The sequence below is a fragment of the Kryptolebias marmoratus genome, linkage group LG6 (genome assembly GCF_001649575.2).
Source record: "Kryptolebias marmoratus isolate JLee-2015 linkage group LG6, ASM164957v2, whole genome shotgun sequence".
Classification (NCBI taxonomy): Eukaryota; Metazoa; Chordata; class Actinopteri; order Cyprinodontiformes; family Rivulidae; genus Kryptolebias; species Kryptolebias marmoratus.
Window position 1 is genome coordinate 6,460,855 of NC_051435.1, and position 17,942 is coordinate 6,478,796.

At 37.2% G+C, this 17,942-nt stretch overlaps 1 protein-coding gene across 16 annotated transcripts in view; it reads right to left on the minus strand.

Annotated features, from left to right (window-relative positions):
• The window catches only part of stxbp5l (syntaxin binding protein 5-like), a 130,307-nt gene extending 112,567 nt beyond the window's left edge, over positions 1 to 17,740 (minus strand). For all 16 annotated transcript variants that reach the window (XM_017420695.2, XM_017420692.2, XM_017420699.2 and 13 more), the window contains exon 1: positions 16,705 to 17,740. In XM_017420695.2, the coding sequence (XP_017276184.1) occupies positions 16,705 to 16,872 (168 nt within the window). In that variant the 5' untranslated portion in view covers positions 16,873 to 17,740. The remainder of the gene's footprint in view (positions 1 to 16,704) is intronic.
• Positions 17,741 to 17,942: the final 202 nt, after the last annotated feature.

Consider the following 17,942-nt stretch of genomic DNA (forward strand, 5'->3'; position numbering starts at 1 on the left):
GCCAGCAGGACCTGGTTTATGGAAGCTGCCATGTTGTATTTTTGGAACCAAAGTCTGCACATTAGAGATGTAGAGCTTTAAGTCCCACCTACTCCCCTGCTCACACTCATGGTGTTACGTGATCTTTCTTTAATGCATGAAAAAACTAAATGCATCCGTTTTTTACCCACTTTTTCATTCAGGGTCACAGGGGAGCTGGTGCCTATCTGCAGCAGTCATTGTGCTAGGGGTGGGGTACACCCTGGACAGCTCATCAGTCCATCACAGGGCCACATAGAGACAAGCAAGGCAGACAACCATTCACACTCTCACTCCTACTTAGTGCCAATTTAGATTAAACAGTCAACTAACATGCATGTTTTTTTGGTCTGTGGGAGGAAATCAGAGTACCTGGAGAAAACCCACATGTGCACAGGGACAATATACAAATTCCACACAAAGAGACCCCAGGCCAGTAGGCGATCATGCAACCTTTTCTCTGTGAGGAGACAGCTCTAACCACTGGCCCGACATTCTGCCCCTAACTAATCAATACTTAGAAAATGAAGATTTTAACACACACCAGCAAGGTAAGAAATATCAAAATCAACTAGAGTTAACACCTGAAAAAATATTCTGAGGTTTATACACACACATATGTATATACATGTGTGTATAATCAAGGGCAACGTTCACTTCATTTACAAGAGGGGGCTGCTAGTTACATCACAGCTCATAACATGAAGTGTCTGCGTTTCTTTGGAAAATTCAAATAACAACCATCATCAGCTCAATATTGTAGATTCAGCTGAAACTAAAAACACCTTTCTGGATTGTCTAACTTAAAAATACAACAACTAAGGAATCAAATCACAGAGAAAGACTTGTGCTCAGTTTTGTAAAACAAAGTAAGAGGCCACTTGTGATTTGCAGTTTGAAGAAAGAGTGTTGAGAAACAGTGAAGAACTTTTGGAAAGAATAGCATGTGTGCTGACAACAGCAGAATGCAAAAGATTACAGAAATGGCAGAGACAATTATGATGAGCATAGGAGGTCACAGCGATAATTACTCATCCTTTCCTGAGAACTGCCTCTTTTATAAACACCACAACATGTACCTGATGCAAATTTCTGATCTAAAATTAACCTAAACAAGATGGAAATTGTTTTATCATATTTATATATAGTTTATTTAGTCAGTATATTTAGTTTACACAAAAATTCCATATTGTTTTTTGAATTGCAGCTCATACCAAGAACGGCAATACAGAATATAAATCTTAGCTTTGGTCAGTAAATAGTTTTCCTTGTAAAACTGGTTCATTAAAATGTTCACTGGTGGCTTGTTTAGCTTTCTGAAATGGCGTTTGGCTAAAATCCAACCCAATCAAGCATATGATGCATCAGTGACATTTAAATAGGTGACTAACTTTTACATTTCTGTGCAGAGCCAAACCTGTTAGTCCTACATCTGGTTTTGTTAGTCTCAAGCTGCAGTTGGAACACCTGGCTTTCAGCCTAACTTGGCTCGCAGCTTTACCTCACATGCAAAGCTTTGTGGTGCTTTTTTCTTCTGATAAAATATTGAAAGATACCTATTTTTCCAGGGTAAAGGAGACTTTCTCTCTTCCTTTTGGTTGCACAAAATGTTGGTCGATGGATAATTTATGAACAACTTTCTAGGCTAACTCTGCAATTTAAAAACAGACATCTGTATTTTTCCTAAAAATTGTTATGGGTTTACATACAAATTGAGAATTACTGCTTTAAAAATTACAGTACACAGCCTAACATCAAACTAAAGAAAAAACAGTCAGACAAAATGTGAAAGGAGTTGATGTCTTGAAATAAAAAGGCAGAATGGTGCACAGTTCAGATACACCTATAGCAAAAGCCAGATCTCCTCTGTTCTTTAATCTGCTCCTCAGTACGTCCAGGAGCGTCTGCTCACTTGACGTCAGTGATCTTTCAGGTGTGTACAAAGTTAAAAGATCTGACAGGTAAGAAGGAGCCAACTCGTTCAATGATTTAAAAACAAACAATAAAATCTCAAACTGAATTCTAAAATAAATGAGGAGACAGTGTGGAGAAGCCAGGACTGGTGAGATGTGGTCTCACGAGTCAACCTGCAGAGACTGGCTACTATCAAAATAAAGGCTGTTGTAATAGTTAAATCTGGAGTAAAAGAAGGTGTGAATCAGTTTTTCAACGTTTGAAAATGAAAGAAATTGTTTGACCATAATGAGGGCTCTCATTTAGAGAAAAAATGAATAGTTTTACCAGCTACTTTTATTTAGTTATTAAAAAAGCATATTGACAAAATTAACACCCAGGATCATAAGCGTGGGAAGGGTGATCATATGAATAAAAAAAAAAGACTATCTGTTTTATTTTCATTTAAGTACTACTTTTTAGATTTTAGATCATCCAGACAGTCTAGTAATGTATTCAAAGGGGCTGTAGGGTTCTTTTTAAACAGGAGATAGATCTAGGAATTAAATCTTATGTTATGAAGATGATGATGGACACCCCAGGCTCATGGGTAAATCTGGTTATTTAGGTAAGATTTAAACCATTCCTGTGCTGTCCCAAATATTCCAGCAGTGTTGTACTCAATAAATTAAAAATGTTATGAATGCTTGAATTTGGTTTTTGAATAATTCTAGCTGCATGTGACACATATGCACTTAAATGAAGGCATACACGTGTCTTTATAATCAAACCAGTGATCTATGGAAAAGTCACTCATTAGCAGAAGAAAAATGCTACCATTAGCATTGTGTTCAGGTCATTTACTTCAGTTTGAAAACTGCCAGTGGTGAAAAGAAGAGATCTCAAACATTTCTGTGACTGGACTTTAGCAGGTGAAATTAGTAGATGAAAAAGATGGAATACAAAATTTGGGTTTTTAGATGAAACAAGAAAGCTAAATTTGGAGCTAAAATGTATTTGCATAAACAGGTAACACACGTGTCCTCTTGCATTAACGCATGAGCTCATTATACACACAGTTTGGCTTTGAATGTGTTAAGTGTTGCCTCTGCGCATACAAGCTGTTCATCTACATCACCCAGGTGTTTTAGCACCTGTCCCCTCAGGCTACATGTCAGGATGAGAGACAGCGGCGCACAGAGAAGCGAAGTTGCCTATTCCTGTCACAAGCAACCATTCCAATCGACCTGACTTTCCAGAGTCAGTGAAACCATCAAACAAACAGAGATGCACATGGCTTTACCCAACAGCTTTTGAAGACGGGAGATATTTTGAGGTTGCTCTAAAATTCCTTTGATCTAGTCGTGAGCTGCCCAAAATAAAGAGGAGGCATAACAGAATGTGGCGAGGAGAGAAGACGTCTGGGAGGAGGAGTGGATAAGGGATGTCTGAGTGTGGGAACCAGAGCTCGAAATAAAAAAAAAGATGTGGTTACAAAACACAGCCTGATTCTAATCTTTTTACATAAGGTACACAACCTCTGTGTATCTGTTTTTCAGCCGAGGGTTAATGTTTAATGACATATAATTTCATTAGAAAGGATCTTTCTGGCTCTGACCATTTTCTGATTTTCCTTGTTTGTTTCAAGAATAGAATATCCAGTATCCATTATATTTATTGGGAATGTGCATGTTCCAAAACAAGAAGGGAGAACCAAAAGACATATGTCGTTTACAGTTTTAAGCATTTGGGTGTCTCATAAGTCCTTTTCCAACAGATTCTCTTTAAAACTGTTGACTGAGAACTCAATCCTAAACAACTTTGTTCTAAATAAAAACTCCACTTGTAACACAGAAATACCAAAGAATGTATATTAGTGTGCCTGCTTGTTCCAGTTTTGACTGAGAGTATGAAATGATAGTTTGAAAGCCAAGAGAACTTATTTACCATTAAAAACACAATCATCTAAACTGTTTCATTGCTGGGTGATTTTAATTACTATGGAAATGATTGCTTGCCACCCATGTGAGTACAACCCCAACTACAAATTCAAAGAAGCAAGCAAACTCCATCAGCTTTTGATATTAGATGCTACTCTCAGCTTCAATTCTGTTTTTTTTTTGGCATGAATAAGGCAATCCAGTGTTTTCAGGGTATGATTCCAGATCATCCTGAAAGTGAAATGATGAAGGGACTTTCATTCATCACTGAGAATGAGGCTGATCTAATCAGAATCTATTTCCAAGCTGTGTGACATATGAATGCACACTCACACACACACCAACACACACACACACAGAGCAGCTAGCAAATGTGCACAGGGTGAGAATGCAGCGTGAGAACAGTCTGAAAGCGAATGAATGAGCCTAGATAAGATTCCTTCTCTGCTGACTGTAGTGAGCTCATTTGTGTTAGAGCTGCAAACTACACCATGTGCAGCCAGATGGAAGGGGGTGAATCACATGTTTTCCTGTCTGTGTTCATCATTGCATTTTTATTGTTTTAACTCTTTTTAGTTTGCAGTACTTTTAAAATGAGTGTCTTATTGCTATGCATGTATACCTTTCTGTACAAGCCTTGATTTTACTTCCCTGGATCTTGGACTGATTCTGTCATTTGAGTTTTCTGTTGGATTTTCTTTTTCAGTCAGAGATCATGATAAGCCTGAAGCCACAAATCTTTATTCCCAACGTCCTTTTTCTGGTGCCTCCTAAAAGCTTTTGACCTTCAAGAACATAATTATTCACTTAAATGGTTAATTAATTTTCCTAACTATTGGAGACAGTTTCCTTTTTTTCTGTGTCCACACTCATCCAAAAGTGAAACTAGTTGTAATTCACAGAACTGAAAAAACTAAAGCTAAGATCTTACTGGAATGTTTCTGTTAGACACAAGCTGGCAACCCAAATTTTGAGAAAATTGAAAGGAAATATGTACATTTATATCCCTGAATTCTGAGTATTGTGACTAGGCAGTTGTGCAGCATATTCAATTTTTGAAAATCACCTTTTATTTTCATGTGCATAGCTTACAAAACTGTATGTTAGGCCCTGCACATTATTTCATTGCCCACATCCATTCCTTCCTCAGCCCATTTTGTACCAAATGTGTTGAACACGTTAAAAATTTAACAACAAGATTGCAAGCCTCTGAGACTCTAGCAAGGAAATTGAGAACCTACAAGCGCGACTCAAGACATTCTAGAGACTATCGCAAATTCTATTTACCAACTAGTCACAGCCTGCTCCAGATGATGCAAGCAGCTGAAAGTAAAGTGCAACATCAAAACCACGAGTCACAAAAAAGGTTGGAAGAAAAAACATTTTGCAGACAGATATAAAACATGGTCATATTTCCAAAAAAATAAAATTAGATTTTAAAGCTTAAGTAAAACACAAAAATAAACCAACAGTGAAGTCTGTAGATTTTTTTTAACATATAAAACAAACAAACAAAAAAAAAAAAACTAACTTGTGTTCCTCACAATTGTGGTGTTCATTAATGAAGGTAAAATCTACAGAAATATTACTGATATGTCTTGCTCAGAGGTTTTTAGACTCAATAAACCCTAAAAAAAAACTTTTTAAAAGAGTTTCCAAAAGCCCAAACTGATTCATGTGAATTATCTGGAGTTTTTTTCCCTAATTTATTCACTACTGTAGGTGGATAAACCCCATATTCCATTTACACGACTCTGGTGTGCAGAGGGCATTTTCGTGGCGGTATGATTATGTCTGCACATCCACTTGGTGATTGGTAAAATGTGTGACATAACCTGTTATGTAACAAATAATGCAACACTTCCTTGTAAATGCCATTGTGGTTTTGATTGTTTCTGACATGTTCTGCATTTTCCTGAGGTAAAATCCTGATAAAATAATAAAATAAAATATGCCATTGAATGTTGCTTAGCAACAGAATGACCAAGGCACCACCCACTATCAGCCAAAAGCCTGTGAAGGATACAGTCACAAAAACAAAAGTTTATTATTAAAAAGCAGATCCCTTGCATGAGTTTGAACTATACAGCACAGCATCACAGTTACATAGAATCACATTGAATTATAACTGTCTGTTCTCTTTATCTTTTAATCACATCCTATTTTAAAACCCCTCTTCTATGGTGGCTGTTGGCAAGTGTAGTGACCTGTTTAATGACACACAGATGAGGGCATTTTCATGTTGCAGGTTTTCCCTTCCCCTGTGGGTTACTGTGGGGGTAGAGCCAAGAGTCTAAGTAGCCCCTGTTTCTAGCCAGTATCATCAAAAGCACTGAGACGCCATCTGTAACTTCACAAGGATTATCATGGTTCTGGCACATCTGTTCAATTTGTGACCTCGTAGATGGTCACGATGGTCACTGGTTCAGATAACATGCCTGTGTATGTGCACCAGTAGCTGCAAAAATGCATGTGGATGAGTAGAAGCACGAGAAAATAAATCAAGTGGACCAAATGTTATTAGGAGAAAAATCAATGTTTTGATGCTCCTCTTTTTCTTGCCAATAAAAATAAATGTCCATCATCATAGAGTCCCCACAGTCTAAATTTGAACACCCTTTTTTTTCCTCCCTGGTGTAGATTATCTGTCATCCAGGGCATGACAAATATAAATAAATAAATTAATCAACTGGACTTTTAGTCTGTACTTGAAGAGGTTCAAAGCTCCCAAGATGGGATGTAAAACATCCTCAACTACAGAACAGAAGTCCAGTTGCTCTTTTTAAATTATTTTATTTTATTTTTTTTGGAACTGCATCAGCTTTACAATAATGTTGTTGACAACTGACCTCCTTTTGCAAAGTACTACATTATTAAAATTGTATTCACTTTATTGCTTGAAAGAAAATTCTGCTGGAGCAGCGGTAACATACCTTTTTATTTTCCAGCATTTAATATTCTTTTGCATTTGACCCTTCAATGTTAAGCACATATCACTTCAGATGAGAGCGTGGGCTTGACAGCTACAAATACATAATTTATTTTATGTAATCTCAAAGCAACGTGCATGCATGTGTGCGTGGGTGGAAGGCTGATTGTTGTGACTGTAGGCTGGGGCTTTGGGTTTTTCTTTCATGCACCCATGAGGTCAGAAGGCAGCCATGTGTGGAGCTACTCTGTATTTGCTTTAACCTTACAGTGGCAGAGATGTCAGCATATTGTTCTGAAAGTCAACACCAGTCAAGGATGCTAACATCTTTATTACAGCTTTACCTCCTCATAACTAAAAAGAAAAACAAACACAGCTGCACTAATTTCTTTACACAAGGCCAGTTACATGTGCATTTTCTAATAATCTTGTTTAAAAGACAATCTTAAGACGTTATAGTTTCATCATTTATACCTTTTTAAACATTTTGCACTAAAGTTATGAAGCTGCAATGTAATGAAGTCAGTGAACAACATCATGTCACAGTGGCTCTGATCTGTAGCATGTTAACACTGAATCAGTAGGAGGTTTACCTGAATAACAAATGTTATTATAATAAAGCTCTCATTCCTACTCACATCATAAGACTAATTCTTGAGAAACATCAAGTGGCATCAGTTAGATTTCAAGAGCTAATTGACCCACTACCTTAAAAAGACAGAACAAAATAATCCCATGTTGGATTGAAACTTTGCAATGTGATTTATTTTTTATATTTTTGTCTCAACTTGTAGTTTTACTTCAAACTAAGAAATCTGTGCAAGTCTTTTCACTTTTCTTTCATGAGCTAGTGCACAGGAGGAGCTAAATTCACAATAAAAGTCATCCCAGGGCACAACACAGTAAAAATAAGTCCATTCAAGAGAGATTAAAATTTAATTACAGTCAGTTCAACCCTGTTATAGTTCAATACAGTCACATAAGTACCTTATGAAATGCCAATTAGCAGAAATGTTGTCTATCTGAGACTCTTTTATAAGAAGCCATGTAACAAACGGAAGAAACAGCAGAGGTTAAGCAGCTCATTATCCAAAACTTATTTTTTAAACTTTTTTTTGTACATCTGATTTACTTCAAATGAATGAACTGTATGTGTATATTTTAAGAAAATAAAGCCTTTCATAAATTGTTAGAACAGATATGGCTATCACTGGCTGTCATGATTAGCAGGTTTGTTTTTTTTCTGTTTGTTTGTTTTCTGTATCACCCAGAATGCAGGCAGGGACAACTGACTAAATGAAAACTCAAATTTTAATAAACAAGCTGACAAAGAAGCAAAAACCAAAGAAAACCTAAGAAGGGGAAATCCACAGATATGCGAGGAGCACAGAGCCATCACAAATCAACAGAAAACTCATAACCTACACATGGAAAAAACAAAACACTAGGATCTCACAACACAGTAAAGAAAGCAAGGAGTATATATGTGCTGCGAGTTGATTACTGAATAACTGCAGCTGAGCTGATTAGCAAATGAGAGACAGGTGAGCAATGAGGTAGAAAGAAGAATCACTGAGGGAAACAATAGTCGATAACAGGGAAACTAAATGCATTTAGAACATAAAGAAACAAAGTAATTACAAAAAGTAACTAAATAACTACAGATAATAAAACAGGAAACACTGATGTAAAGAAATGTAAAGAATGAAAGAGGCAGACAGAACTACAAAAACACAACAAAGAAACCACAACTCTGACATTATTATTATTATTATCATTATTAAAGAGCTGTCAAAAATTATGAAATTATGATCTTAAAAAAAACAATCTGTTGTGATCAGGGCCTTTCAGGAAAAGGAACGTGTGAGCACTGTTGCCCAACTCACACAGTAGGTTTGATGGTCCTCTTTGGTAAAAAAAAAAAAATATATTCATAACTAAAGTTGCATTAACAAAATGAACCACATCACAGGAAAAAAAAAGTACTAGATGGGATCATTTTACATTTAAGTGCAAACAAAGAACTAAGCAAAGCCGAGGTCTGTTTGAAAAGCTCACTTGATTATATTTGCACAGCATGAGGTGAGGCAGGCAGTCTGCTGTCACTGAATGGACAGTGTTTTGAAAGCCCACACAAAATCAAGAGGTGGCTATTTTTCATTTTGCTCTCTCAAACACATGCTGTCACACACAAGCAAAATGTAAAATATGACACAGTGGTTTGTTTATTGCAGCCTCTCGAGATATTATTGTAATTTGTTCATGTTAAGTAGTTTAAAGGATTTCCACTTTTTCTCAATATAGTGTGAAAAGTAAATTATGATTCAAGTATTACATTAAGGGATTTGCTAGTGCACGTTTTTAAAATTTTATGCTTCGCTTGAATACGGTTTGCAGAAACTCTATCTGATATATTGCTTTTTCCCTCCATACTCTCCTCTCAGCCTGACATCAACTCCTCCTTAATTGATCCCACACTGTGGCTTCTGACAGGCAGCCGACACATGGTAATGTGAGACTAGCTGGAAATCAACCCACTGAGTCATCGCACCCATGGAGAGTGTGTGGGGTCGCTGGAGAGGGAGCGAGGTGACATCATCCCGACGAGCCAATAGATCGCGCCAGCAGAGGAAGGAGACGTAGACGTGTACTGAACTTCAAATGTGGCCATAGTAAACACAAAAAAATTGTGCAGGGAGCACTAAAATATGTTAATTTATAAGGTTTGTTTAATGAAAAAAAATTAATGAGCACTTTCATTGATTGAGTAGATGAATTTATACATGATTGCAGCAAACCTTTCTTACAGGTTAACATAAAAAACATGATGACTAATGTTGCTGAAGTGTGATTTAATGCATCAAATCCTCTGCAAAAACTATAGTATGCAAGAAAATCACAAAATTTATTAAAGTGAATTCTGTAATCTTGATCTTCAGATTATAAAGTTTTAAAAAGGCCTAGTTGTTTTTTAGTTGGAGCAGCAGAGCTTCTGATGATCACATCTGCTCTGTGGTTCTCAGGGTGTTTAGTCTAATGATTCTGATTTCATTTATCATCCTTAAAAACAACATATAGTTCTCCAAAAACTAAACACACTGGTTTACTACTAAAGTCAGTAAATAAACATTTAAAAACCCTTGATACAAACTCTTTGTTATTTTTTGTTAGTCTTGTTTTATTTTATTTGTTTATTTTTACCATGACAGTAACTCCTAAATCTCTAACAAACTCCATGAACAGTGGAGAATCTCCTGACACTGCAGCAAAGGCTGAAGTCTTCAAAATAAAAGCACAGATTTTGGATTTGCACGCAAAATGATTTATATTTGACTTGTAGTTTTTCATTGACCTCCTGGCCTGATGGCTTACGGGTCGAACGTGGCCCATGAGCCATAAGATGCTCACGTGTGAGGTAGAAGCGCTGCTAAATCACAAACTTCATTTTCTTCTGATCACATTATCACAGAAAGACTGACAATAGGCTAATTTATAGTAATCTAAGAAGACAGATTAAAAAAAACAAAAAAAAAAAACTATTTCTACCAAGGTTTTAAGATGGCACAAGTCAGGCTCTATATAAAGGTTAAAGTAATGCCATGTTGTACATAAAAATAATTAAGGATGTAGTCTTATAAAAATGCTTAGAGATGAACCAGAATGGGTGACCTCAAACTGCAACACAAAGTGATTTTTTCTTTTCTTTTTTTTAGATGAATCATATCTTTATATCCTAACAGACACAAAGGGAATTAATTTGTTTAAACCGTCTAATTTGAAATGCAATTGTTCTGGTGTTACTCGTAATCATACATCCCCTTTGGAGATTAATCACTTATTAAAGGTGATTAAGATTGTAATAGGGTCAAGATGACCCAGCAGTGCACATTTTAAAAAAATCTGACTTAAAAAGTATTAATAAATTCAAAGAATAATATATCAGAAATTAGGCATGAATATGCAAATGAAAATTTGGGACCAAAAAAAGAAAAAAATAATTTATTCAATATTTTCTTTTCCTTACTTTGCTTTACTTTGTTCTCAGTTTGCCTAACCATATCTCAAACAGGACAACATATTTGTCCAGGTGTCTGCTGAACAACTTTGTAGGTCATATACCCAACCACCTTCTGCCAACTCAAATCACTTAATAGACAATGCACTTCATTTACCCTTCCCTCGTTTGTCTTCTGATTGGGTTTCATGGTCCATGATCCGATTTAAAACACTCCTGTAAGGTGTCTATCATTTACCGACACCTTGCTAACAGCACGTGCGTACCGCACCACTACATGTGCTTTCAGACATGTTGCAAATGAAGCTGGTGAAGATTCTCAGTCTTCCAGGACATGGCAAATCCAAAAAATATATAAAAAACAAAAAACCCAGCTATGCTTCTATTCTGTAACCAAAGACATTATGCTTTCCATCTGGAGAGCTTTCTCAGAACTGGAGAGTGTGGAGTTAAAAGCTTGGAACTGTAAACTCTCCACACTCTCTGGATGGGAAGTGAAATGTCTTCAGCTTCAGAACAGAAGTCCAGTTGTTTTGGGTTTTTTTTGTTTTTGGAGTTGCACAAGAACTCCAGGAAAAGCTTGTTTCAGGTAGCCATCATGAAAAGATCACTTCACATGTTGAGACAGATATGCACAACTATCTATCACATGCCGCTGAAACATGAAGGTGGAGCGATAATGTTTTGCTTGTGTTTTCTGTTTGTTTATCTGTTGCCAAAATATCTCATGGATCACTGGACAGATTTTAATGAAACCTTTAAGAAATAATCATTATAGTAAATATATTTTAGAGTCAACTCATTTCAAGATTGCTGTTTTTAAAAAAAAACACAAAAGTGTATATAACTCAGCCAATTTTAAAGATATTTAGCTAAACGTTGGTTTAGTGGTCGCTGAGATTGATCCCTAATGCATTTTCCGAGCACCTACAGATTTGTTTTCCATCTTGCCAATAACTATTTGGAATCAATTATGTTTGTTCTGAAAATATCTTATGCACTACTATTATGAAACTTTTGGGAACTAATTACTGAATATGCCTTTACAACTTTTGGAGCTAATCAAACCTGAGATCCATCACAGCAAACTGAACTTTGAGCTAAAATTTGATGCGTTAGAAGCACAACGTTATTATCAATGTTTGACCAAAACGATTACATTTCTTAAAATAAAATGATCTTAGTCTAAATCTCTGACATTAAAGAAGGCATTATGAAGTTTTTCAAAGAATGTTAGGCTTTTAATTGTTTCTGACTTTTATATTTTTGATTTATTTATTTTTTTACTTTTAGAAATAGATTTGAATATTTAGGCATGCTCTCATCTGTCAGCGCAGGTTATACTTTTCCCAGTGGTATACTCCACATCCATGATTAAAAGTGTATTCAGAAGTCCCCATGAATACAGTAAAAGTCATAATTTTCATGGTGGCATGAATCTGAAAACCATCACTTTTCAATTATCAGAATTCTACCAGCAGCACTCCACTTAAGAGAGATTATAGGATAAAAAAGAAGTGACACACACAATATGAATAAAGTCATTTGGATAAAAAGACTTCACAGGATGTGAATGACAGTCATTAAAACAACCCCTGCCAATCTAATGTTCAATGACACATTTTGATTTTCAGGTTTTCACATTTTTATTGCATACAGGGTTTTTTCTTTCGCAGTTTAGTGCAGGTTTAGAAAACTTTCTGAAGACTGGAAAAAAGTCCATCTTTTTAGCCAAGCATGTTTGAGTTCCTTCTCTTTCTGTTGGTATTTAATTAACAATTTTGTGTCATATTTCTGTGATGAGGCTGAGACGAGGGGAGCTGGAATCACCCATTTTTAGATGAGGCATTAGGACAGTATTTATATTCAGTGTGTACAAGAACTGAAATGAGGCTTCTCCGTTGTGAAAAGTGTCATGAAATGCTCATCTTCATTACAACACCAGCAGGATCATTACCTCGTAACACACACAAGGCAAAACAGATTTAAACTGGTTATATCTGATCCTAGTCTTGTTATCGGGATACTGCACCACACAATGGGACTCATTTGTGTTGTGAAAGACTTTTTATTTTTCTATACAGACTGCTCTCAGGGAGACACGTTCTAACATTTTGTCATCTTTAAGTAAGACATGCATTTGCTGTGGGCCTGGCTTTGTAAGCTTATAGCATTTTAAACTTGCAGTATTGTACACCAGCGTTTTATTATTTATTTATTTATTTTGCCAGACAGAACTGCACTATTTTCCCCCACTCAGTAAGGGTAAAATAATCAGGGATTAACACTGTAGCCTCACAGCAGGAAGGACACAGGTTTGAATCCCAGCAGGGGTGTTTTTGTGTGGACTTTGAATGCTCTCCTTGTGCACAATTGTCATTTCTCAAGGTGCTCCAGTTTCAACCTCACTGTTCAAAAACATGCATGTTAGGATAATTGGCGATTCCAACTTGTTTGTGTGTCTGCATGTTGTCTGTTTCTGTGGGGCTTGTACTTGGCCCTTTGCCTGTTGTTCAGCGGAGCTAGGCAGCAGCTCCCCAAAAACCCTAAACAAGATTTTGCTCAATCTTTGAGAATGACATTATGCACAATCATATGAAATATTGTGAGATTGATAGGATGGCCATTTTGAGTTGAGTTGACTCTAAAAGTTAATCAGTTGTATATGTAATCTGCAAAATTATTTTATTGAGCTACAGCAACATAAATGATAATGTAATAATTTGGATATAAAAGTTGTGTTTTTAATTTGTTATGTTACCCCCCCCCACCACCACCACCACACACACACACACACACACACACAGACACATTTTTCTTTTTTTTAGTTTTGATTCAGTGACGATCAAAGTACTGAAATTTAGCTCAGTGTGTCTTTATGTTTCGACTTTCTACCTCTTACACAAAATGAACTCATTCTGCTCTTAATGGAAATCAATACATGGATTTAGTGAAACTCCTCCCTCCAGCGTGCCTCACATTTCCCTGTTTTGCTCCTTTATTGTAAGTGAGACTTCAGCCAAAGCTTGTTTCAGCATTTCCTCATACAAAAAGTAAACAAAAAAGCTGTATTATAAAAAAGAAAAAAAATGCATTGTTGCATCTTCCCACACTGCAGTGTGTGGACAGGAGTCATGATTTAACCTTCATAAGTTTGCCAAACACTCCCACACACCCTGCACCAGCTGACAGAGTTACATCCTTACCAGAAAGTCGAGATGAAGATTTTTTTTTTTTTTTTTTTTTTTTGGGGGGGGGGGGGGTCAGTAAAGATGCAATTAAAACATTTTCCTAACTTTATACGTGAATCCTGAACCCACTTTCTTAGGTTGAAATGTTTAAATGTGTTTATTGAGTCTAACCCAAACAATGACTCACATTCATTTTCTTTGTTGTTGTAGCATTTTAGATTCAAATTCAGCCAAAACAGGACCAAACTAGTTTCAGCTCTGCTCTTGGTGAATGAGACCAAAGAAAACAGACTTTTGCTCATTCTTTGAGTCACTATGTGTTCTCATCTGAAAAACGTCCTTCCCAGCATGATATAAACAAAATTCCTATTAGATGGTGAGAAATTTTTTGTTTGTTTGTCACTGTTCAGTCCCACGGTATATGCTAATAGTTTGGTTTAAATTTTTCTTATTTTTGTTTTTGATGTTCTTATAATATTATAACAGGAAATATCTGCATGTCCTTACAATGATGGATCCATTTTATGATCACTAAAGTGATGCTAATCTCACACAGTTTTTCCATTCCACCCTGAACCTCATTTGCACTACGAGAAAAATTAAAAAATAAAAAAACTACATCTATGATTGTTTGTAAACCAAGGGTGTGAAGATTATCCATTTACAGATTTACAGATGTGCACATGCACAATGAAACTGCATTTGTCAAGCAGCAGTTTTGGGATTAAAACTAGATGCTGCAGCTGTTTATATGTTTGTACAAAAAGTTAAATTCTGTTTTATTTTTTTTTTCTATTTTACTGCTCACTGTTGTGTACCTATAGGAGTTTTTAAGGGTTTTGCAATTTCAAAACAAGACTTGTTTGTGAGTGATCATTTCTTATTGGTAGTAAATGATTAGTCTCAATCACTGACATAGGACCATTTCTTTGCTTTGTTGTATAATACTGCATTGAATCTTAATGTGTTAAATCAAAGTTCATATTGAATTACATTGTATTGTAAATAAAGGCTGAATTGCATTGCATCTTACTGGTTTTTGCTGCTCAAGTATTTTTAATGATTGTTGGCAGTTTATAGTGATATATATTGTATCTGCCACAAACCAGAGATGCACAACCCTACTGTAAACTGGTCCCTTCATGCACTTTTTCCCTGTGGCTGACTGAAAAAAGAAAGAGCAAGACAGAGAGCTATAAGCACAGACTCTAATAACAGTTGAAATTTGGTGGTATATTTATACATCCAAAGCATTTTTGCGAGAAGTTCAGTTTTTGAAAAAAAAAAAAAAAAAAAAAACTCATTGGGGAGATGCAGCTTCCTGCACAGGACCAGGCAATCCTCCTGCTCTTGTTTCTAGCATTTTCTCCTGCTTACCATAGGGTGCTCTGCAGCATCCTCCTCAGCTTGTGAATCAAGGTCCCTCCTCATTCTCCTCCACCACACTCCCTCCCCAACCAGTTTTACTCTGCCCAGTAATAACAGAGCTCTGCAAAACAACCCTGTTTCTCTCAGCTTCTCAATGAATTATTAACAGCCGCGTCCACAATTTATCCCTGTTTCTTTAATGCCAAATAAAGGAAGAAAAAAATAAATAAATAAACAAATGCAGTAAAATGCATCCAGGAAATTGGCTGCTATGGTAGCAGCTATAAATACCCCCACCCATGCATTCAGCACCCCTCCCTCGTTCTCTTTTGCCCAATGAAAAGCGCATCAGCTAGGACAGCACTGCAGGGCCCTTCTACTGGCTTGATGTGCACTTTTTTTAATGCAAGGGAGGGACACCAGTTATGTCATTGCTGCTACACCATTCGTGCTTGCTTGCTGATGCAATGAGGACGGTGCTATTCATTGACTCCCTTTTGCTCTGTTTGTAGCACATGTGTGCGAGCTGCTGCAGCTACAAGGCATGCTGGTGTCGACACACTGCAAACCGTGCAGCCCATACAGATGCAAACTAGTGTCTCACCTAAACACACACCCACAGATATCATTTTCACCAGGTTTCTGCTTGTGTCCAAATAGCCTTATAGTTTTAACAAAATTTTGACAAAATGGTTATATGGCTTAATTTGAAGCTTTGATTGTTTTTTGTAAAATCGCTTTTACTTTAGAGGTGTTCTTTATAAATCAGGCAGCTGATAGCCTAAGTGCAGCTCTGAATTTTATTTTTTTTTTGGCCAATTTGTAGTTTTCATTTAACAATGCATTACAATAATTGATTAACCTACAAATATACTAAAAAGTCTTAGCATAACTTATAAATAGTAGACAGAAGAGCTTTCCTCTTCTTTAAAAGAAAAATGTGGGCTACAGTGAGCTGGTTGAAGCAGTTTATTGTAGTTAATTGGTGACTGATTAAGTATGCATAGGCATAGTTAATTGATGATTATTTTATTTTATTTTATTTTTTTGGCCAATGTCACGAATTAAATCGTTGGTGTATTAATCGATCTATCTCTATTCCACCCTCAGATGTACTGGAGATAGAGCTGTCCGTGGTTCTGAACTTCCCACACAGAGAACCACCGAGTTAGGTAAAGCAGCAAAAACTTAAAAGGAAATTTACTTTCGGGAGCTCTTTTTTTCTGCAGGAACTAAACCTAAAGAAAGGATGCAGTGAAGCTGCATGGATAAGAATGTTTTAGGGTTTTGACTTTGGACCTCATTTTATTTTCTCATGCTGCAGGCCTGCAACTAAAAGCATCTACCCACCTTACACAACTGAAAGTTTTCCGACGCAAGCGTCTCCTGGACGTCGATTTCCCTGGGAGTTGGCGCCGAGGTGGGAGTCCCGGCCGCGCTGCCGCACGACGGGGACCCGATGGTCCCTCCGGGAGAGGATGTGGTCAAGCCGTCCAACACCTTCCGGAACTTCTTCATCTTTCACTCGCCCTCGTGTGTGTTTCTTTTAAAGGTTAGGGGGAGAGAGAGGAAGAAGCTGTCTTTGTGCCAGTGTTCACTTTGATGCAAAACCAGACGTGGTTCAGACAGCGCAAGAAAGAAAGCGTGCTTCCTAGAGATATAGGAAGCAGCAGGATTTAAAAAGGGCAACTCTTTTGAGCAACTCCGCTTCTTTTCTTTTTTTTCTCTTAGGTGCAATTTAGAAAGTACCTCATGCACCTCATCTTGATGCAAAGTGATTGCACCCTATCCGCGCTGATCTGAGGATTTCAGCCAACGTTGCAGATGCGGGTCGCCTATCTCATATCAGAGCCTGCACCACTTCTACTCAACTTCATCCTCCGACTGCATCCTGAAGTCAGATCCACTCCCGAGTTTTGGGAACAGAATCCCTCAGCATAATCAGGGGACGGAGCAGCAGTCTTTTGTCATACAGATCAAAATAATAATAACATAAAAGAAAAGAAACAAAAAATGAAAAAAAAAAAAAAAAAAAACTTCAGCTCTGTCCTCCCCCCGCCCTCCGTAAAAAGCACTTTCACAACACTCCGGCTGCCAGAAACAGGTGGAGAATGAGCAGCGAACAGCCAGGAGACGCAGAGGCAATGCAGTTAAAAAAAGGAGGTTGGACTTCTCAGTCAGGCCACAAAAAACGAGACAAGTCAAGCATCCAGGAGGAAGGGAGGAGGGAGGAAGATGCTTCTCCTTCGCGGTGTGAACTCAGGGTTGATCTACAGATCGAACCTTTTTATTAGTAGTATTATATTAGTAGTATATATTTGGATATGATCCTGCTGTTTGAGCGTCGCCTCTCTGCAGCACAGATACGAGTGACGGGAGCTGTCCGTGGTGCTGGAAAAAAAAAAGCTCTAATGAAATAAAATAAGCAGCCAACCCCACGTCACGCCACGCCCCCCCACCCACCTCTTTGGGTTTCTCCTCCCGCCTTCTCGTCGATGATTGGCTACAAAGCTCTAAATCAGAGGAGCAGCATGATTAACGCAGGAAAACAAACCACAGTAAAGAAGGAAATCACCTTAGCATGGCAT